The sequence below is a fragment of the Medicago sativa genome, chromosome 2 (genome assembly GCF_051527215.1).
Source record: "Medicago sativa cultivar Bolivia chromosome 2, Bolivia_mono, whole genome shotgun sequence".
NCBI lineage: Eukaryota > Viridiplantae > Streptophyta > Magnoliopsida > Fabales > Fabaceae > Medicago > Medicago sativa.
The window spans coordinates 23,716,177-23,737,967 of NC_140750.1; the positions used below are offsets into that span (position 1 = coordinate 23,716,177).

The window sequence follows — 21,791 nt, forward strand, 5'->3', positions numbered from 1 at the left end:
CTCAAAATCGTGTCACGATTGAACACCAGGAAAAACCATGCTCACTGCCTTAGAAACCGTGACACACCTTAAGAACCGTGTCACGATTTTCACTTTCTCAAATTCACATTTTTGAGTCAAATAGCAACATTTCTCCACCTTGACTCTAAAATGATGATGATGATGCTAATTTAACCATCAACCACCATGATCCTTTTCTTTCCCCTTGCTTCTAACTACGCCAAGTAGCTCCACAAGCTTCCACCCTTTGCCTCTTCAACCCTCGGAATGCCTTCCTCCCTCTAGAAGATCCTTGCATCCAACTACACTAGGATTTTAGGTAGTTCCACTAGTATACACCAAACCCTCTTCAACCACGGAACGTCTCCCGCTTCCTTGAAGATCACCTTGCATCCAATCACCCTTGGTCTTTTAGGTAATTACGCAAGCCACACCATACATTCTTCAAACCTCGGAATGCCTTCCATTCTCTTGAAGAATTTCCTTGCTCACAACTAGAGCCTAACACCCAAGGTCTCCATAGTTGTACCAATTAGGTGTCAACAACTCTACCTTAAGATGAGCTTTATCCACCTCAACTTCCAAAAGTACTTCCACTATGCCTTTAACCTTGCAACTCCACCTCAAAGGTTGATCACGAGTATTCTTTCCTCTGCCTCTCCAGACTGACCATGAGTATTCTTACCACCGCCTCTCCAGGCTGATGTTGAGTGTTTAATGTCTCTCCAGACGAGCACCGCTCTACAAGGAATCAATACCAAGGTGAGAACCATCACCTTTTTCATCCTCCCAGCAGCTCACCACAAAAGCACCCGCATCCTCATACTCCTCAAAGACAACTTGCGCGGAGTTCTCATTGTCCTCCGGACAATCCCTCTTGAAGTGACCAAACTTGTGACACTTAAAGCACTTATACTTTGTCTTGTTACCGCCCTTTGAGCTTCCTCGGTTACCTCTACCTCCACCATTTCCTCTTGAAACATTAAGGCCTTCACTGTTTTCATCTGCTTTCAAGTCCTTGGACTTGGTTAACTCCTTGGTTCTCAAAGCCGCTTGAACTTCTTCCAAGGTGACAGTGACTTCTTTGCCATAGAGAATGATATCCTTAAAGGATCCAAAAATCGTGTCACGAATGCTCAAAATTGTGTCACGATTGAACACCAGGAAAAACCATGTTCACTGCCTCAGAAATCGTGACACGCCATAAGAATTGTGTCACGATTCTTCACTTTCCACTACAACAAAATAGACGAAAAATAGCGCCTATTTAATAGCGCTTATATCTTGAAAGCGCTACTAAAAAGAACACGGAGGTCTTAGATAGCGCTTTTTCAGAAAAGCGCTATATCTGATACTGACTTGTTGTAGCGCTTTATTTGGAAGCGCTTGTATAGGTTCCTTAAAAAAATATCAAATAAAAAAAAATGTATACGATTTAACTCAAACAGCGCTTGATAGAAAAAGGCTACCTATAATTCAATATTAGATAGTGTTTGTAAGTGCTATCTTTAGTAAGGAAAAATATGACGCTTATATATTGATAAAAAGCGCTGTATAACAACAAGATCTATTTAGATGAGTGGCGAAGTGGGCAACCTGATGCCAAGAAGTCCCTTGTTCGATCCTCACTTCAGCCGATTTCTTTCGATCCTCACTTCAGCCAATTTCCAAGAAGTCCCTTGTTCGATCCTCGGATCCTCACTTCAGCCGATTTCTTTCGATCCTCACTTCAGCCAATTTCTCTTTTTTTTATTAAATTTTCAGTCAACTACATTATTTTTTATTTTTTTTGGTAGTGAACTCCATTATTTTATTTTATGAACAGTGAGTATTTATTTAAATTATTATTAAAGATAGAATGAATATTATTATGAATATTATTATTAAATCATGAGTAATAATTATTATTATTTTTTCTTCAAAAAAAAATTATTATTTTATTTTATGAACAATGAGTATTTTTTTTTGAAGTGATGAACAATGAGTATTTATTTATTTAAAGACAGAATATTTTTTTGTAACAAAAAAAAATAGACAGAATTTAATTTATAAACAGTGCGATAAACATTCATCGTGAAAAAGAATTCCTCTACAAACTTCCTGAAACTGCCTCAATCGAACCATGATATCCTTCAAACCTTCACAACTTTCATCAATTCATCACCTCCATTCACGATTTCTTGCCGCTCCTCCGTTCACGACCTCAACCCTTCACAAACTTCGTCGTTCACCACTCTTTTGCGCTATTGTTCATTTCGTCTCTGTTCACCACTCTTCTCCGACGGCATCGGTGCGATTCCTTGTGGCCACATCTTCGGCGATGAAAGTCTTCTTTGTGTGTGTAGGTAACCCAAAAACTAATGGATTTTGTTCTTTTTTTTTTGTTGAAGAAATGGATTTTGTCACTAGTGCAGAAAACACTTTTTAAATCAGGTGAATATGACTTTTTAAATCGGGTGAACATCCGATTTATAGGTGGCCGATTTAAAAAGTGTATTTGATTTTAAGTCAGCCCCCTTTACCCGATTTAAAATCGTTTAATTTCGGTTGAACCCATCTAAAATCTTTTAATTTAAATCGGTTGATACCATTTAAAAAAGGCTAACAAGAGTCAAAAATCTTTGAATTTAAATCGGTTCACCCCATTTAAATTCTCTCTATATTTTAATTTTTTTTTATACACGATTATGGTACTGAATATAATATGAAATATCATATGATCAAAGAAGGTATAAAACAATAATATTAATTTACTAAAACTTATTGTGTGCTTACTAGTACATGTCAAATTACAAAATAATTCTAGACCACAATGTCTCGTCATGTAAACATAAAAAATAAGAGAAATATTGTTCATCTAACAAAATAAGCTATTAACATGACATGGACAAGCTTACTAGAAGAAATCAATTCACTAGCTTTAGAACCTAGAATTTGCAAAGTCTTATCATCGGCCTTCTATTTTTCCTCCTTGCCAATAACCTCACTATGGCCTAAAGCATCAACTGAATCAATTGCAGTAATTATTACTTGAACCTGTACAATTAAGAAAACATGTTTTAGACTCTACTTATATTTTCATTTTATAAATTCAGCATTATATGAAAGAATGGTGCATGACTACTAAACATGTTGGCATTTAACATCACCCCTTTCATATGATCTAGATTAAATAAATGAGCACGTAATCTACCAAAAAAAAAATGAGCATGTTCATTGTTATGAAGAGAAAGCAATCTAACATGAAAATAAGTAATCAACAAAACATATTTTAAGATATAGATGGTACTGCATATTAGGCTCAAACTTCAAATGAAATCCAACGATAGGGACAAGATCAACAATGATATGCTTTTACAATATAAAAATACATAAATTTGAATACCTCTCATGTTTATTGAGACTTGATTTGATCTATGAGTTCTTCCAAACTGTTGAATTGGTCGGTCGGCACTCCATGGTAGTTCAAGAGTTAAGTGAACCCTCCTTTTCTATTTTGTAAAGGTCAAAGGTAAAATCAGCAAAAGAAGAATAAAACAATTGAAAAGTTCACAAAATAATATCACTAGCTTCTGAGAAGAATATTTGCAAAAACCATCAAATAATGACAGAAAACACTGGTGATTCAAGGGATAGAAATATTTTCAAAAAGTTCAATTACCTGATTTATCACTCTTCCTTCGGTCTGCCTGCAACGAAACGCCAGCTGATGTTGATCCTGCTTCAGAGATGATAGCCACTAACTTCTTACCTTCCATAAAGAGCTTTTTCTCATTCATGTTGACCATATCAGCAGTGACATCTTTTCTAAAGGGAAAGAAAAACACAACTAATTAAGCAAGCATGAAACAATGTTTATCAATTAGATATGGTGACATTATGAAACTCACGTATTTCGAGTATGATAAAACACACTCGTTCCACTCGGGTCCCTCACAAGCATTCCTTTCCTTCCAGTAATTTCTGCAACTTTGTCATGGCCTCCTAACTGCATTAAAAAAATTCATTTATAGAATCCGGTAAAGAACTATACTTTGGTGTATAGCATTAATTATACAACATAAAATTTCTACGGACATCTTTTCATAGCAGTTACTTAACTGCTATTGGACAAACAACTATGACAAAGCTATTCAAACAGGTGTAAGAAGACACTCATGTTTGTAGATAAAGCTATTCAAACACAGAATGAGAGGATAGTAATACTATAACAAATAAATTAATCAAACCTTTTCCATTTGCCAAACAAAATCAAAGGAAGAGCCATGACAATATCATTTCTTAGTCGCAACTTTCACAGTGTTTACACAACCACTCAAATCAAATTTGAAATAAATATAGATGTGATATACAAATATGTAAATGGAAGAATACAAGTGGAAGTAGACACTCATGTTTATAGGTCATAATTAAGACATTTTGTGTACCATGTCTCGATTTCACCAACCAAAATAACAAACTAACTGAAATGCATAATAAAAATTTACATGTTTTGCTCTCAATATATCTTTTTAATGAACCCCAAGCATCTCACCAAACATGACTCGTCCAGCTTCAGAAATCATGGCATTCCATACGCGCCCTGCCAACCATATAGGAGAAAATGTTATTCAAAGTCCAAAAAGTTTACAACCAATGGGAAAAAAACGAAGAATCTGCAAATGCCTAAACTGGGTTGCTATAATATGATGCAAAAATTTACAGATATAGTAAGTCACGTCATTTCAATCCATAGGCATAATCAGGTTTTACGAATCATAACATATAGCATTATATAACAATTGGAATATGTGAAGTTATCTAATAACCAAGACAAAGGAAGTTGAGAAATCATATAATAGATTCAATTATAAGACTATAACAAAATCATTCGCAAGCTTTGACAGTTGAACCAGGACAATGTGGCATGACACACAAATATTACAGCTGAATCCACTGCCACTGTATCTTGCAGAAATTTCTGCTCAAACTTGGATTATACAAGTAATGACATTGAAATAGATAATTCAAAAGAATATCATGGTTTGTTCACTCGAGTGGGTTGTTTTTTACCTTACTTCTTCCTTTACCTTAAACAAAAGCACATTAAATAAAAGAACTTGAAAAATAACTTTGCATAATTGTTAGGCATTGAACTACATATAAAAATGAACACATGGTATAGTGCTTAACATAATTTTCCAATTAGCAACTTGAAACAAATAGATATGAGATTCAAATCTGTAAAAGAGAATACAAGCGCACACGAACAATCATGTGTTTATGGTCAAAGCTTTAAAACGCAGAATGAGAGATAGACCTGGGAGGTTGCTCGGGCCTTTATAATGCGCGTGACATAATCATAAGAAGAGTCGTGGTAGCGTAAGATCACACTGTCACACAACCACTCAAACCTTAACTGAGTCAATCTTTCACGGCGACGAAGACGAACATGGTTTCACGGCGACGAAGACGAACACGGTTTCACGGCGACTCAGCGACTTGCGATAGCTGCTGAGAAACAATTTCAAAACGAAAATCAAAACAAAAGAACATAGATTGAAGTTAGTTGAAGAAGAATTTGAGTTAGGTTACCTAGATTACGGCGAGTGCGGCGAATATGCGAAATCAGTTGTGAAATCTGAGAACGAGTCTGATATGAACGATTCAAATGCGAAATCTGAGAACGAGTCTGATATGAATGATTCAAATGAGATTGAGAATCGGTGATAGCGATAATGCGAAGAGCAATTAGGGATTTGGTGATGAATGAGAACAACAATTAGGGATTGAATTAGGGATTTGGTGATGAATGAGAACTGTGGGGTTTGGAGTTCGATTGGTTGTTAGTGGAGTTAGATTGGTTGTTGGTGGCAGTCGATTGGGTTGTTGGTGGAGGTCGATTGAGAACGTTTCACATGAATGAGAACAACAATTAGGGATTCAATTAGGGATTTGGTGATGAATGAGAACGGTGGGTTTTGGAGTTCAATTGGTTGTTGGTGGAGTTGGATTGGTTGTTGGTGGAGGTCGATTGGGTTGTTGGTGGAGGTCGATTGAGAACGTTTCACGAAAGGGAAAAGGGAAAGTGAGGGATAATGAAAAGTGAATTTTTTTAGCAGGGTTAGCGCTTTACATTTGGTTTTTTGATAAATAGTTTTTAAATGGGGTCAAACAATTTAATATTATTAGAAGTTAAAAACTTTTCTTACACCCAGCTTTTTAAGTCATGTGGATAGCAACCCATTTAAAATCCTTGATTTAATAAGTGTTTTTTGTACTAGTGTGTTCTTTTACCTTGATTGGAAAGTTTAAAATCAAATTGATTGTAATACAATATGATAAATGTCCTGTTTAAGTTGAAAATTTAGTTTGTTATGTGAACTTTTTTTGTTATGAATTATATGATCTGGGTCTATGATGACTAATTTTGTTTTTTTAAGTACTTTTAGAACACAAACTTCTCTCCTGCTTGTATTCTGCCAGCCAAGTGTTTGTGGAATTGCTTCAGTTAAATGTGTTTCTAATTTGTAATGGTTATTTCTACCCACACATGGAGAAAATGAAGTTTAACTTGCTACGTGAAACATGTTTCTAGTTTTACCATGACATTACAATAAATGTATATGTTTAACTAGTTCTAAAATACATACTTAGTTTAAGAATATGTGTTGGTTACCTCTCTTCATATGTTAATTAATAAAGCTTATGTTCCTCATTGTTTTAACTCTAAGAAAATTAGCTTGAGTGTTAATCAGATGTTAAGTTTTGAGGTCTATTTCATTTAGGATATGAATTACTTTAAGGAGTTGTGTAACTTATTCCTTATTTTCTCAAGTAGTTGCAGGCTAAGGATAAGACATAAGACTATCAATGGCTTTACATATATTTAAAGAAAGAACAATTACAAATACAATTTATTTCTATGCAATAATTTAGAATGTCTATTTATTTAAAGGTCACTTTGTATTGTGTGTTTTGGTGTCCCATCTATATAAGTGAAAACTTCATGATTATTCATTTGTTTGGGCATCGATTTTGCACCCTAAAATACATGTTAGATGTTAGTGTTACAAGCTACGCTTTGAGACGATCCTTGGTATTTTTTGTTTGAATCTTTGCATTGTAAGGATCACTTATCTGGCTTTGTAAAAAACCTTTGTGCATAGCAAGCATCGCAGAAAAACCTTTGCGCCTTTATTTTTTCATTGCAGATTATCTTTCTGGAGACAATATGCAATGATGTATATATGATTGAAAGGAATATTCATTTTAAAATTCTTCAAAGTCCTGACTATGCATAAGTGTATATTTGCTTTAAAACCTATGAAATCTTATCTCAATATATCACTTTGTGGAGACATGCAATTATTTTTTATTTTATTTTTTGCAGGCCAGACTTTGAGGCTGGGCTAAAAGACTTTAAAATTCATTTAGCTAATTATCAGAAGGCAAGTCTTCAATATATATACTTCTAATGGCTGTTCTGGGTGAGCTTTTGCTTTAAATAACGTTGATTTCATATTACCAGGTTTATGAGACGGTAGAAGAATGACCTTACATAAAAATGATCGACATGGCCAGTGGACTTAGTAGGAAAATAAAAGTAAGTTTTACCTTCAATTTTGTGATTTATGTGTTTTAAAAATTACCCATTAGTTGGCTCATTGTTTTTTTTTGTTTTTTTGGTGTTCATTGTTTGTTTAGTTAGTAATAGTATCACAAATTGGATATGTGTGTCTATTGAGAATATATATATATATATATATATATATATATATATATATATATATATATATATATATATATATATATATATATATAGTAGGTATTTGTTTAGATTAGTAAATTTTTTAATGGATACACTTGAAAGTTTTATTCATATTGATATTTAATGATTTTTTTAAGGAATTTGCAATGATTACTTGGTAAGTTACAAATTACAGGCTCTAATTATATTATATAGACAATCATACATGAGTCCTAATAAATTATAAGCAAGAAAAAGGATATAATGTTTGCCCTGATAATCCCTTAATTAACACCTATAAGTGGATCTTCTTTCAATAAGAGAGTTTTTTTTTTGTTGGTATGACATTTTCCTCAGGCTGCTCTAATGCACTTCAATGTGTGAGTTACGCTAAGTTTTGAATTATGACAGACATTGAATAGGGGACCAAATATAATTCCTACTGAAGCATTATTTGTTTTTATGAATGTTTTAGGTGAAGCAAGATCTCAAAAATGGAAGTGAATTATGATCTGTCTGTTTGTTCATATAACATCTTCTATGGCTTGTTATGGGGAGAAAGGTTGAGACAACCAAGAAACGGAGGATAAGATTGCCTGCTAAGAAGATTTTGATATTTCTTTGACTATTTGTAACTCAAGAGATATTCTATCATTTGTAACTCATTAGAGATTAGAGATAGTAGTGATACATTTGTATCTTTTATGATATATATAACAATTACCTACATTTTATGATATATTAAAGTTTTATTGGATATATACACCCGTCTCAATTTTTACATGCAAAAAAAAAAAACTTTGCTATGGAATAAAATATTATGTATAAATGATTTAGATTTAAATCTGAAAAGATATCACAGCTGTTGTGCATATTAACGCCACCCTGAGATAGCGTTTAAAGGAATAAGCGCTGTGTAAAACCAGCTCTTAGATAGCGTTTAAAGTAATAAGCGCTATGTAAAACCACCCCTTAGTTAGCGTTTAATTGTATAAGTGCTATGTAAAACCCACCTTAGATAGCATTTATTTGTGAAAGCGCTATGTAAGGCAATCTTTAGATAGCGTTTTTTCTTATTTTAAAGCGCTATTTAACCTTTACCAGCGCCAGATTACATAGCGCTTCTAAAGCGCTGGCTAAAGCCCAAAAAAAGCGCTATCTAAGCCCTTTTTTGTAGTAATGTTCTCAAATTCATATTTTTGAGTCAAATAGCAACATCATCAATGTAGGTGTATAAATACTTGATATGCTTTCATAGGAAAAATCATTTCTTACTATCTCATTCTCAAGTTCTTTGATCATGAGTTTTCTTTTGTAATACTCGAAACTGATAACATGGTTAGTTTAGACCCTCTTGGAAGAACAAGATTTTAAGTCATGTTCTCATAGGCAGCATAGTAAAATTGGTTGTTACGGTCTTTGGTCATTGAATTGAAAAGTCCATTAATTCCTTTCTATCTTAACTTTTGTCGGTTTGTTATTGTGGACGTGGTTGGTCATTGTTGTTGTAAAAAGTTGAAGGCCCACACAAGTATAATGGGTGTAATTTGGTTGTTACGATAGTAGTCTATAAAGCATGACCGTCATTCATACGACGACGTTGTATTTTTGAAATAATATGTAATAATTTCACTGAATTATGAATTGACTAATGTTATTTAATTGACTAAGAATTGACTAAGAATAGGAACCTATTCAAATTGATAATAGACTAAGTCACTTTGACATGAGTCCCACAACCTGAACATTGCAAGCTTCCTTTGCATTTGGGTTTTGGAAGATAATATTAACAAGATAAATTAGTGTATCTTCTTTTATCAGCATTTTATATATTCTGTTCTAAGAGAGCTTCTTGAGGTAAACTCGATAAATTTCTAAATGCTATCAAATTTAATTTAGTCACCTAATTATATTTTTTCTAAGCATTGATTTGAAGTATTTTTTCCAATTCTCTTTCTTAATTCTTTGAATATTTGTGTTTAACCTAACATATTTTTTCTTAAATCTTCCATTCTTACAACTATCCTTCTCTCCCGCTAAAAAAATTCTGAGAATCCGTTTGAGTTTAATTCATGCTTTAAATGTTCTTAATGCATGCATGTGTTAAGTTTCAAAATAAACACGTGGTTTAATTAATTAATATTATAATTTATATTTTTGGCCTCTTTGTAGTTCTTTCTCGCTAACTGCTCCTTCGTTTGCAGTTTTGGCTTTTCTCTTCCAATCATATCTATAAATTTGTTATGTTATATGTTCTTATTGCTTGTAGAGTTTTCAAAATCTTTTTCTTGAAGGACTCTTTTCCTTTTCTTCCTATTCTTTTACACAAGTTCTTGATGTATATTACTGAAATCACTGATTTGTAACTACTTTTCCTTTCCAATTTATTAATACAGATAGCGAGTTTATCAGCAGAAAACACACACACACTAATATATATATTGATAATATTAGTTCAATAGTTTTTTTGTCAAGTAACCTAGGGTTTAGAATTCACTTTTAGGGTGAACAAATGAGGTATTTGGGGTTCCAACCTCGACTGCTATATATTACAATGCATTGTCTCTGTTAAATGAGCTATGATCACGAAGACAATTCAATATCTTATTATCATGTACATATTTTACAAACTAGTTGTTGGATTCCATATTTAATTTTGATGTAAACTTGATTGTTTTATGTCATATAGATTTTTTTTAGAGGATTCCATATAGATTAATCATGTAAACTTTTACAAAAATTTGAAATTATTCTTGGTCAATTTTTTTTCCCAAATTATTTGATGTCCTTTAATAAATATGCTTAAAACATGCATTATTGATTATTATTTTTTTCTTAAATTTTGATCAGTGTAGCTTGATCACTTTTTTTATATAAACATCAATATTGTGTGTGTGTAATTAATGCATATTATCATTTAATTAGGCCCACATAATGTACTATTGACTTTTAGTCAACCATAAATCTTGGTTAAAGGTATGGATTGGAAAAACTGTTTAGGAATAAAATTAAGAGGTGTGTAAGGGAAAGACTTTTAGTACTCCCTCCGTTTCAAAATATAAGCAAAATTCACTTTTTAGTTTCATTCATTTAATGATGTATGTGGTCCATATTATGAACCACATACATCATTAAATGAATGAACCTAAAAAGTGAATTTTGCTTATATTTTGAAACAGAGGGAGTACTTTTTGTTAAGTCAATTGGCAATATGTCTATATAAGTATAGAACAAATAATGACTATATAATGTGATGTTCATGAAAGCAAATGCTAGCTAACTAGGTGATTACACGTAGCATGCATGTTGTCCTATTATTGCAAGTTGATACAATGATAGAACATAAGACATGAAAATGAAGCAGCCGCCTTTGATATCAGTTTTCCATCAAGTTTTAAAATATCAATCAGTAATTAAAAACATTATTATTTCTATCAAAGGTTGCTAATCCACATTTCTCGTGTTTGTTCATTAAAAATAGAAGAAAATTTGCAATTAGTAATAGAAATTAGCTAGGTTACAACTGCACAAAAAAATAATTATTTATAATGAAATAGTGAAACGATTGAAGGGAAGGGAATATCCCGATCTAAAGGTGTATCTACTAATATAAAATTTAATATTTACTTTTTTTTTGAGATTTTTTTTAATATTTACTTAAAATAATAAGAGTCAACCTTTGAGTTATTTTTGAGAGATTTATATTAAATGCACTTGATTATTAATTCTGTTTGTTAATTTTAGTTACAGAAAAATGGAGATGGTAAATGCATACTCAGTGACATCTCCATCACAATCGCAAGCACATGAGGTTCACCAATTATCATGCCCTACTCCTCAACATCGACACCCTTCCCTTCACCTATTACAAGATAAAAGTTTGATCTCTCTCTAGTTTTTTTTTTATTTTTCTTTTATTTTTTTTATAGAATGAGGAAGTTTGATCTCTATCTAAATATATATTAATTTTATGTATCATTCATGTAACTTTTTTACACATGCATTCAATTAAATCACGATAATTAAATATTTGTAGAAATAGTTTCATGAGTGATTTTATTGGATATGTGTAAAAAGTTTTATAAACCCTACTTTGACTAAAAGTAAATTGAACGTAAAGTGGAGACAAAATTAATCACAATTAAGAACATTCGTACATGTCAAAATAAATTATGTATTTCAGGAATCAACTTTACTTCTACAAAATGGCCTTTAAAAAAAACACATTACCCATACAAAATGAAACGAAACATACACTTGTACACATTGTGTTATGTTGTCACTTTTAAACTCTCTTTTAATTTCTTCAGGGAAATATTTGGAACAGTGTGCACCCCTATATAAAAAAGCACTAGAAGGTGATTGGATTGCATCCAAGGGCATGATAGATAGAGACAATGAACTCCTAAACGCTGCAATAACAAAGGATTATGGTACACTATTACATGTTGTAGCAGAAACAAATCATACTCATTTTGTAGAGGAGTTGGTGAAATTACTTGACTCAAAAGATTTGGAACTACAAAACAATAAAGGGAACACAACATTGTGCTTAGCTGCTGTATCTGGAAACCTACAAATTGTTATTATATTGACCAAGAAAAATGGATGTCTACCACATATTCGAGGTGCTCAAGGAATGACCCCTCTTACTATGGCTGCTTTTTATGGAAGAAATGACATTGCAAGATATTTATACAGCCATACAGTAGACATATTGGAAGAGGAGGAATGGAATGCACTGTTCTTCCTTTGCATCAACAATGATTTGTATGGTAAGTAAATTAATTGTCCATAATTATAACCCACTTGGGTTGGCCTAGTGGTATTGACTTGAGACCTGAGAGTTTGCTCCTCCTCAAGATCTCATGTTCGATTCTCTCTGGAGTCAATTTAGGTGGGGATAATTAATTTAACTTCTTAAAAAAAAAAAAAAAATGTCCATAATTATTCCTCCCTTACCTGCAATTTCACTCCTAGCAGTTTTTGGGAAATTTTGCAGATTTAGCTTTGCAAATGTTACAAAAACAGTCAACACTGGCATTGGTCCGAAATATGAACAATGAGACAGGCTTACATATCTTGGCTCGAAAGCCTTCTGATCTTAGTAAGTCTTTACAATCAACACTCTTATCTAGCCATTGATCAAATTTTTATAATTTTTTATGCCTTCAATGGTTAAATATGTTTGATCCAATAAAATATTTTCTTTTGAATCCCTCTTCTTAAATTTGAAACCGTTGTTTTTAGTAGAGGTGGGCAAAGAATCCAAAAACCAGAACCGAACTGCTGAATTGAACAGAAGCAAACCAAAAAACACCGAATTACTAACAATTCTGGAATTGAATTGAAACAATCCAGTTCGGTTTAATTCATGATTTATCAGTATGGTTCAAAACAATTCGGTTTGGTTTTAAAAACTGCTAAAATTCGATTTCGTTTGGTTTTTTATATTTTTTTCAAAGGTACGAATAACAACAATTCAATTCGGTTTGAAATAGTTTAGTTTGATTTGAAACAGTTCGGTTCGATTTAGTTATTTTGAATTTAGTAAACAATTCAGTTCAGTTTTCATCCCGAACCTAACCATGTCCACCCCAAGTTTTTAGTCAATACCAAAGAAAATAATATTTTGTGACCAACACCATAATGGTCATTTTTCAGTGATAAAAAAAAAAAACAATACTTTCAATTTTTTTGAATAACCAAAATTTATTTCAAGTGTGAAATGAAAACCTAACTTTTTTTTTTTGGGCAAGAAACTTTAATAATTTTATAGGATTCAAAATCATATTTATCACATGTTATAATCTCTTAGTCATGAATATTTCATCACATAATTAACCAATCAAATTATGTATGTAGGCATGAAGAGTACAAGTCCATTTCTGGAACTAGTTAGATGTCTTTGGGGCATACTTCTCAATCATGGATGTACAGAAACACATAGGACAATCATAAATCAACCGTCAAAAATAACATTTGATGCTACAAAAGTTGGAAATTTTCACTTTGTGGCTGAACTTTTGAGGTCTGAACCTGATTTAATAAGGGATGTGGATGACAAAAACCGAAGCATATTTCACATTGCTGTTGAACATTGTCATTCAAGCATCTTTAGTCTAATACATGAGTTAGGCTCTTTCAAAGATTCAATTATAGATCTTGAGGATGATGAAAAAAACAACATATTACATTATGCTGCAAAATTAGCACCTCCTTCTCAGCTTAACCTAATTTCAGGAGCAGCTCTTCAAATGACACATGAAATACTATGGTTTGAGGTATATCTCCCACTCTTTCACCATACATATGTCATGTCATATAATATCCAATGAATAACTAATATAGGCACGAACACAAAACGCGATACTAACACCGATACTGATTATTGACTCGTAGTATTCAAATAATTTATGACAATAGAAGCAATTGGATGGACTTACATGAGACGATGTCAGATGTTAACTTTTGTCAGACATCATACATATCTTATGTGAAAGCCTTAATCGGGGCGGACCAAGGGCCAAACATCCAAAGCTAGGGTATTAAGCTTCAAAGACATGCATGGTCCAAAAAATATTTTAGCTATCAATACATAAATAGATCAATTATATATTTATTCGCCCAACTGAGTTAATTACTTTTTTTTGGTCAAGTAGCCTAGTGACTAGGAGTCATACAAATTAAATGTGGAGTAGTGAGGAGTCTGGGGGTTCAAAAGCTGGTCCCTGCATACTATTGTCCTTACCGTTATTGTCCTTACAACTATCAATTGAGTTGTGTTTACATGACACTCAGTTAATTACTTTATTAGGCCTAGTGTTATTTTTAATTTTAACATGCTTCACCATAAAATTTGTTTAAGACCTCTAAACATGTTGAGCCGGTCCTTATATACATTATATTTTGACATTGTAGGAAGTTAAAGAGTTAATGTCTCCAATAGAAATAAAGAAGGAAAACTCTAATGGCAAAACTCCTGATGAGATATTTGCTGAAGAGCATAAAGAACTATTAACAAAGGCAGAATCATGGATTGAGAGCATAGCTAATTACTGTATCCTAATTTCAACACTCATTTCCACTGGAGTATTTACAGCAACATTTAACATACCTGGTGGCTTCAACAAAAATACAGGAACACCAAACTATTTACAAAAACAAGCATTTCTTATATTTGCAGTATCAAATGCAACTGCACTAATATCATCTTCGATTTCAATGCTGATTTTCTTGTCTATCATCATCTCAAGTTATGCTGAATATGAATATTTCAAGTCACTTCCTTCCAAGTTGCTATGTGGATTGATTGCACAAATCATCTCCATCACAAGCATGATGATAGCATTTAGTGTGTCTTTTTTCATTACATATTTCCATGGTTTGATGTCATGGGTTCCATATTTTATTTCTGTTTTTGCATTTGTTCCTATAGTTTTATTCAAAGTTCTTGTATTTCCACTTTGGTCTGATATTATCCGATCTTCTTATTTTTGTATGTCCCTATTTCAACCAAGAAAAAACATGCTTAACTAGCTTGGAAAATAGAGGCAATGTAAATTATAGTTTAGTTTATATATAGTAGTTATAATTGTATGAATTCTTCTTGAGATTAAGTATGTTAACAAGGACTTAATTCTGAATGATCGTTGACATATTTGTATTGCATTTATGATCAGATCAAAAGTGCAACTGTTTTTCTTCAAATTTTTAAGTGAACTTTGTCTATGAATTTCATTAGAAATAATGTCTTAGAATTTGAGTTTAGTCTAACTCAATCTCACAAAAAGCTGACTTGTGAGGTGGGAACTGCTCCTACTTATAAACACCATATCCATCATTCTCAGGACAGAATATCTGAACTGTGTGATCCAAGTAGTTTGATATCGGAAACTTGATAGCTGGTGCCCAAGAGAGCTTTGATAGGCTTTGATACTATTTTAGAATTTGAGTTGAGCATAACTTAACTTTACAAAACCGGTTTGTGAGGTGAGAATTGTTCTCACTTATTAACACTTGTTATTGTCATACCACTTTCAATGAGGGACTCTTAATGGTCTTCAATATTACCTTGACTCGCAGTCAAATATTTAAAGACTAAAACAACTTGAATAACTCAAGTGGTTTAAGTTAAGATTTGTCTCTGATTAAAAAAGAAAAACTAAACTTTAAATAATTTCTGACAGAAATAAATGAGGACACATCAAGTCTTTAGTCAAAATTCAGCCACAAATTATTGCCTCTGTCCTGTTTTATAATCATGTGAATCTCATTCTCCATATTTGGTGAAATGCATTTTCAATCTATATTTGTCTTTCAAAAAATAAAAATAATATTCAAACAGGTGTACTAGAAACGGTCGCTCACGTTTCTCGTCCTGATATACAATCTGATGCAAAATGCTACTCTTCCTATACCTACCAACTGTTTTATCATGAAGCAATTAACATTGTTCAATCGTTTATGTGCATACATTAACATTACTCGACCACTACAGAGGTGTACCGCCACCATCAGACATTAGAGATGCAGCAGCAGCTGCAGCCGTAGGAACAACACCAGTTGAAACGCCTGGTTTGGACAGATGGAGAAGCCTGAGAAATTGACACCAAAGAATTGCATATCAGTGATGAAATTCAATATGAAGGAACAAACCAAAAACATGATTTGCCACTACAGACTTGAAAAGTGTGGCCAGTCAGTGATAACCGGTAACCAATTCTAACAAAACAAATGAACCATCAATATGAAATCCTTCACTTTAGTCCCTGAAGTATATGAAAAGCCATCATGTTAGTTCCTAACATCTTAATAGAAGGGACAAAGTGACGGATTTCATACATTTAGGGACTACTTATTACCTTTTATATACTTTAGAGACTAAATTGGAGAGAGTGATAGTTTTAGGAACTAAATTGATGGTTATTCTCAAGGTGAGTAAATGATTTGCAGTATGGATCGAGAAATGTACAATTGAGAAGAGAATATAAGATACTTACGGGGCAAGGTATTCACAAAAGGATTGCACAGCAGCAGCAACTTCAGCATAGTTTTCATCAGAAGCAGGCGCTGTTACTTCAACCATCTGTATGCCAGGTGTTACTGGCACGGCCTCGTCAGTCGCATGCAGCTTCAGCATTTTATTGACTGATGAAACCCTCACAGTGATTTGTGCCCCCCTATTGAATTTGAAGGAAAACCCCACCCTCAACAGCTCATGGTCTAACTTGTACCCCAGTGTATAGAACATACGAAGCACATTCTTGCTCACTTTGCTTTCCACCATTGTCCTAACCAGAACTGAAATTTGGTCAGCACCAGCACCCCTCATTGCACCACCTACATGTCTAACAGTCCTGAAGAAGTCATCAAGCACATGTTAAATGCATATATGGATATAGAAAAAGTTTCAACAAGCGATCGACCTGAAGTTGTGTTGATTACCATGAGGGTTCAGTTTGCTCTAGATCACATAAAAGTCGAACCTCCGAGGATACTGGGCCTATTATGAAAAGGAATAATATTATGATCAATATGACAAAAGGCCTGAATATGAGATACCCATGAAAACTGGACATAAAAACATTTTGCTCAAGAAAACTAGACAAAGACATTGGAAATTATTGAAGATTTGAAACTCCATCTAGGAAAGACGCTATAAAGAATAAACCTACATATTTGAAAACCATAAATTTCTTCCATGTCCTACCACAGAAAGAGTAAACAAGTAACCCTGACATGCAAAACTGTGAAAGTAATCAAATCAGTTCCTCAGCCAAATCAGTTATGAAATATAATTGTTCTCTTTTTTCAATCCAGTTCTCTCACAAGCACTCTCAGGGACTTGCTTTCTTTTAGAATTTGGGTCGGGCTAAATCAACCCTTACAAAACAGGCTTGTATGATGATCCACCACTTATAAAAATACATTTTCAGACTTGATCACATCTCAGACATGTAGTGCAACTAAAGCCTTTATTGTAGTGACATTTGTTTCTCTTCTTCGTAATGAGTTATTTTTCTTTATTTATCTGAAAAGAAAGATCCTCTTTTTTTTATATCAAATTACTTCCATATAAAAAATAATAATGATCAACGAAATGTTGTTGGCAAGTGGCCACAGCTTAACGACATATTGGAAGAAAACACTAACCCAGATGTGGACCATTCTTGAGGCATAATTCATGGATTCTCAGTCGTTCTCTCTGAACACCACATAGCCCTTGAAGAAGAATCTCAAGAGCCTCGACGTGCTGTAAAAGAAAACAAAATATCAACCGTCAAAGTTGTCTCGAATAGAGTCCTCCGTTCATATGGGTGTTTCCTCGACATGCTAATGAAATGTAACATTAATACTTCTTAATAATGTTAAAGCAGGATTCATGGATATATTGAGAAAGAAAAGATTAATTTATTCTATATATTCAATAAAAGTGTAATCTACTGTGCTCCAAAAAGTACAACAGGAAATTAGTAGATGCAGCTGCGAGCGATGGTAGCCATGGGACAGCAATTATATTCATATATACTGAGGCTACGCTACACAACAGCAACAGTGTGAAAAAGCATTAGACACTTTCACGTCAGAGAAGATCATGTTATTTTTCAAATAAAGGCAACAACCGACTATGATCCATTCAAAGGGAAAAACACAAAGTACTACAAGGAGAAAGATGACTTGAACACAAGGTTTTCCCACATATAATTTTATAGAGATACCAAACAACAATCTTAATTGAATAATTTAGAAATCGCTAGTTTAGAAAGGTAATATTTGAATCCTTGGTAAGAAAAATTGATCATTTGTGTATGTTAAGTCTATCTTCTAATATTTGAAGACTGTATTTTGAATTCCACACGTTACATTTGAATATTTCAATGAAATGATCGAATATCTAGTGGCAAGGAAATTTTCAAATACTGCCTTCTTATTTTATAACCATTGCTAGAGCTTAAAGAAGATCATTGTTTGCGTACCACATTATGATATCTGGGTAATCAAATACTTGGTTCAATGTGAAGCCTCCCAATACTAGATGTGGGATCCAAATAAGTTGAAATTTTTAATTTTTAAATGATCAACCTTCCATTAGAAAAAAAAAAACATGATAAAAATACTACAACTTTGTGCGCGTAGCAACCTGAAATTTAGTGAACCTTCCAACAACTACCACCACCACGCCTATTCCCATTAGGCAAAGACTACTGCACGGATTAACTGATACCATAGAGTTATGTGTTAGATCCATTGGTATACCAATAACCTTTAAATCTCACTTAATGGTTTGGCCTATAATTTTATTTGGTTTTCTGCTGCCTCTAATTATTAGACAATCCTAACAAATGCTTCTCAAGATAGGCAAATCACCTAAGATAAGATTCTACCATTTTCTCTACATAGGGGTTGCAACAATTGTCTCTCTATTGATCATAATTTTAATCTTATACTTTATGTGTAACCACTCATCCTTTGGAATATTCTCAATTCTGTGAGATTAAATTTACTTGTTGGTTTTTAACCACCCAACATTTAGTTCCATCACATATCACTCCCAAAGCATACCTTCCTCTTGTCCTCCCAACTTGGATAATATAGTTGACATCTGTCTATCTCCACAACACTTTGGACACAAGGTATTTAAAATGTGAGACTTGTGATGAATCTTTAATTATTGATAGAAATCTATAGTGTAAGGATAAGGATAAAAGAAGTTTGCTTCAATCCATTTTCCTCATGTTTTAAAACACCCGAAAGTGAGTTAGTGCTACTACTAGCCTTCCGCAAGGATCAAGGATAGCACTTGCAGAGGTACACACGTCATTCCTGAATACCTCAATCAATCAAAACTTAGCCACACGCTGGCCTTCCATGTCTCATAACAAAATGTCATGTCAATACAATGTTTGTGGGATGTTTAACGTATTCGTGACACCCCATTTTTTTAAATAAGAAACAAAATCCACTTCATAGGCAAGCAAAGAAAATCAATCTTTGAAGATGCATATTACAAGTTGGGACATCAGCCATGCAACATGATTTTATAGGGTCCTTTGGTATGAGTATGACACTTTAAATAATAATTATCAAAACAAATTTCGAAAAACGGTTCTGCTTTTTATTTCAGAAGTAAATTTCAATATTAGAGCAACCAACACCCCCAGTGTTGGGAGAAGAGAAATAACAAACCATAAAAAAAAGTGACGTAAATTATGTGAAACTAGTCAGGTAGCTACTCAATAGTTGGCCATAGTTCCTAAAGCATTTGAATTACTAGAACCTTAAAACTACATTTCATGGGTAGAATTCAAATAAACATTATCAGCATTGCAAAAAAAGTGACTAAACTGAGATATTATAGCTATAATATGAAGCATGATGCAAGATAGTACAATAATTAGAGGTAAAGGGAGACCAAAGAAATCAACAGGTCAACCCATTAAAAGATATTTAGAAGTAAACAATCTATCTTTGAACTTAGCATATGATAGAGAATTACAGAATCTTCTGATCAGTGTAACCAACACAAGCAGAATCCATAAATTCTAGCAGCAAAAGGCAAACATAGAGGTCAAGCCAAATCAAATATTCCATAACAACCCCTATATTCTTAAATAACATAAATAATAATTGAAACTTCAAAGAAGATACAAACGCACTCACCTGTGTCTCTATAATTCCCTGAACCACGCATTCCATATCTGCTTCTTCCACTACATTAGACAATAGATATTTTGGAATTAATTACATTGTATAATTTAAAATTTGCAATTGCAACAGAGCAAACCAATATTTATATAACCGAAATAGAAATTAAGCTACTTAATTCTTACTCCAATTTAGACCATCACTAATATTATAACATTTTCACGAGTATTAATATTAATCCTTTTTCTTGATCTGATCCAAAAATACAGTTCAGCCATACCAAATTGGTTGCTTCTGACATCAACCAGTGTTGACAAATAGCAGTGTTTAGTGTTATAGCAGAGCAGAATTTGGACAAATCGCAGTTGTTCCACAATACACTATTAAATAAAAAATGTAATCAAATAGCGTCAATTGCACTGTAGCTTAGCAGAACTGAACAAACTGCTATTTTTCGCAATCCGCAATTGATAACACTGAAATCAACTGAAAAAATGGTTCTTATCTTGCGGACAGCAGTTGCTTGGACTGATATTGAACTGTTTTGAAAACCAATTGAAAAAATGTTTAACCGACTATCAGATCCAGGCAATAAATGGCTTTGATAACTTAAGAATTAGTTCTGCTACAGTTAAAACTGACTTGGGAAGCTGTTTTGTTTGCAATAATCAGAACTAGTTTACAACAGCATGACTGCGTAAATTATTTGATGAACTAGAGTCTAAAAGAGATAACTGAACAGAATGATTCGTAAATCAAGTAAATGAACAAAAGGACGCACTTGACAAAGATAAAAACAGCAAAAGGTCAACATTTTCGTTGAGGTTCATGACTGCAGCTATGTACCCTTCAAATTTATATGTAACAGCAGCAACTCAAAAGACACACTGCCACTGTCGCTTCTTCTTCTACGAGTCTATTTCTTCAATTCTTCAGTCCCATCTTTCCCCTTCTTATTCTTCTTTAAAAACATCATCTTAAGACAGCAAAATATGGTACAAGAAAACCAGCAGGCTACGACGGCGAAAAAGGGAGGCAGGGTTTTTTATTGTCGCGAGCAAATGCCCATATAACCTAATAGCAGCTCTGTTTTAGGGTTTTAGTCGTAAAAAGGGGATTGCACGCGGTAAAACACGCAAACTGAGACATGATGAATGCAGCTGCAACAACCGCTAGTCTATGCTGAGACGCTAAGTCGTTTGCGTTATCCTCTTAACATGAATATACCAGAAATTAAACAAGCAATTATTCATCTTTTACATTTTTTCTAAATCTATAGGATCACGAGTGCCTCCAAAGTCGAGTTTAATTGACAAATCACTGAGAGAGACACCACACTTTTACCCAAAACCTTAAGACAATGAGTTTATGGGTTCTATCACTTATAAAGTGCTCAACAAATTCAAACAAGGAT

At 33.2% G+C, this 21,791-nt stretch overlaps 3 protein-coding genes across 8 annotated transcripts in view; 1 reads left to right on the forward strand and 2 right to left on the reverse strand.

Moving 5' to 3' along the window:
- Positions 1-2,717: 2,717 nt before the first annotated feature.
- On the reverse strand, positions 2,718-4,238 carry LOC146945662 (protein FORGETTER 1-like). The gene is made up of 4 exons (XM_085748084.1): positions 4,230-4,238; positions 3,891-3,988; positions 3,662-3,807; positions 2,718-3,491 (listed from the first exon to the last, which is right to left on the reverse strand). The coding sequence occupies exons 1-4, from the start codon at positions 4,236-4,238 to the stop codon at positions 3,466-3,468; spliced, it is 279 nt and encodes a 92-aa protein (XP_085604210.1). The 3' UTR covers positions 2,718-3,465.
- Positions 4,239-9,420: 5,182 nt separating this feature from the next.
- On the forward strand, positions 9,421-15,439 carry LOC146945663 (uncharacterized). Of its 4 annotated transcripts, none has more exons than XM_085743964.1 (6): positions 9,421-9,586; positions 11,474-11,607; positions 12,040-12,504; positions 12,732-12,836; positions 13,595-14,013; positions 14,651-15,439. In XM_085743964.1, the coding sequence occupies exons 2-6, from the start codon at positions 11,484-11,486 to the stop codon at positions 15,266-15,268; spliced, it is 1,731 nt and encodes a 576-aa protein (XP_085600090.1). In that variant the 5' UTR covers positions 9,421-9,586; positions 11,474-11,483; the 3' UTR covers positions 15,269-15,439. The 4 variants fall into 4 exon arrangements, with proteins under 4 accessions (XP_085600090.1, XP_085600092.1, XP_085600091.1 ...); XM_085743966.1 differs by having other exon boundaries at positions 9,427-9,586; positions 11,480-11,607; positions 12,713-12,836; XM_085743965.1 differs by having other exon boundaries at positions 9,443-9,586; positions 11,480-11,607.
- Positions 15,440-15,942: 503 nt separating this feature from the next.
- LOC146945664 (mediator of RNA polymerase II transcription subunit 18-like) overlaps positions 15,943-21,791 on the reverse strand; it is a 58,451-nt gene continuing 52,602 nt past the window's right edge. For 2 of the 3 annotated variants that reach the window (XM_085743970.1, XM_085743969.1), the window contains exons 2-6: positions 20,393-20,442; positions 17,885-17,984; positions 17,177-17,234; positions 16,732-17,088; positions 15,943-16,326 (exon numbers count right to left, since the gene is read on the reverse strand). In XM_085743970.1, coding sequence (XP_085600096.1) covers positions 16,224-16,326; positions 16,732-17,088; positions 17,177-17,234; positions 17,885-17,984; positions 20,393-20,428 — 654 coding nt within the window. In that variant the 5' untranslated portion in view covers positions 20,429-20,442 and the 3' untranslated portion in view covers positions 15,943-16,223. Of the gene's footprint in view, positions 16,327-16,731; positions 17,089-17,176; positions 17,235-17,884; positions 17,985-20,392; positions 20,443-21,223; positions 21,589-21,791 lie in introns of those variants that run through there. The other variant, XM_085743971.1, reaches the window with a different exon arrangement.

What these genes read in the sequence shown, in the direction of transcription:
- LOC146945662 (XM_085748084.1), bottom strand. An exon ending in TTTTATCATACTCGAAATAC is followed by an intron (nt 3,808 to 3,890) that starts GTGAGTTTCATA and finishes CTTTCCCTTTAG; the next exon opens with AAAAGATGTCACTGCTGATA. An exon ending in AAGGAAGAGTGATAAATCAG is followed by an intron (nt 3,492 to 3,661) that starts GTAATTGAACTT and finishes TTTACAAAATAG; the next exon opens with AAAAGGAGGGTTCACTTAAC.
- LOC146945663 (XM_085743964.1), top strand. Translation starts at nt 11,484, where the DNA reads ATGGAGATGGTAAATGCATACTCAGTGACATCTCCATCACAATCGCAA. An exon ending in TCACCTATTACAAGATAAAA is followed by an intron (nt 11,608 to 12,039) that starts GTTTGATCTCTC and finishes TAATTTCTTCAG; the next exon opens with GGAAATATTTGGAACAGTGT. An exon ending in CATCAACAATGATTTGTATG is followed by an intron (nt 12,505 to 12,731) that starts GTAAGTAAATTA and finishes GAAATTTTGCAG; the next exon opens with ATTTAGCTTTGCAAATGTTA.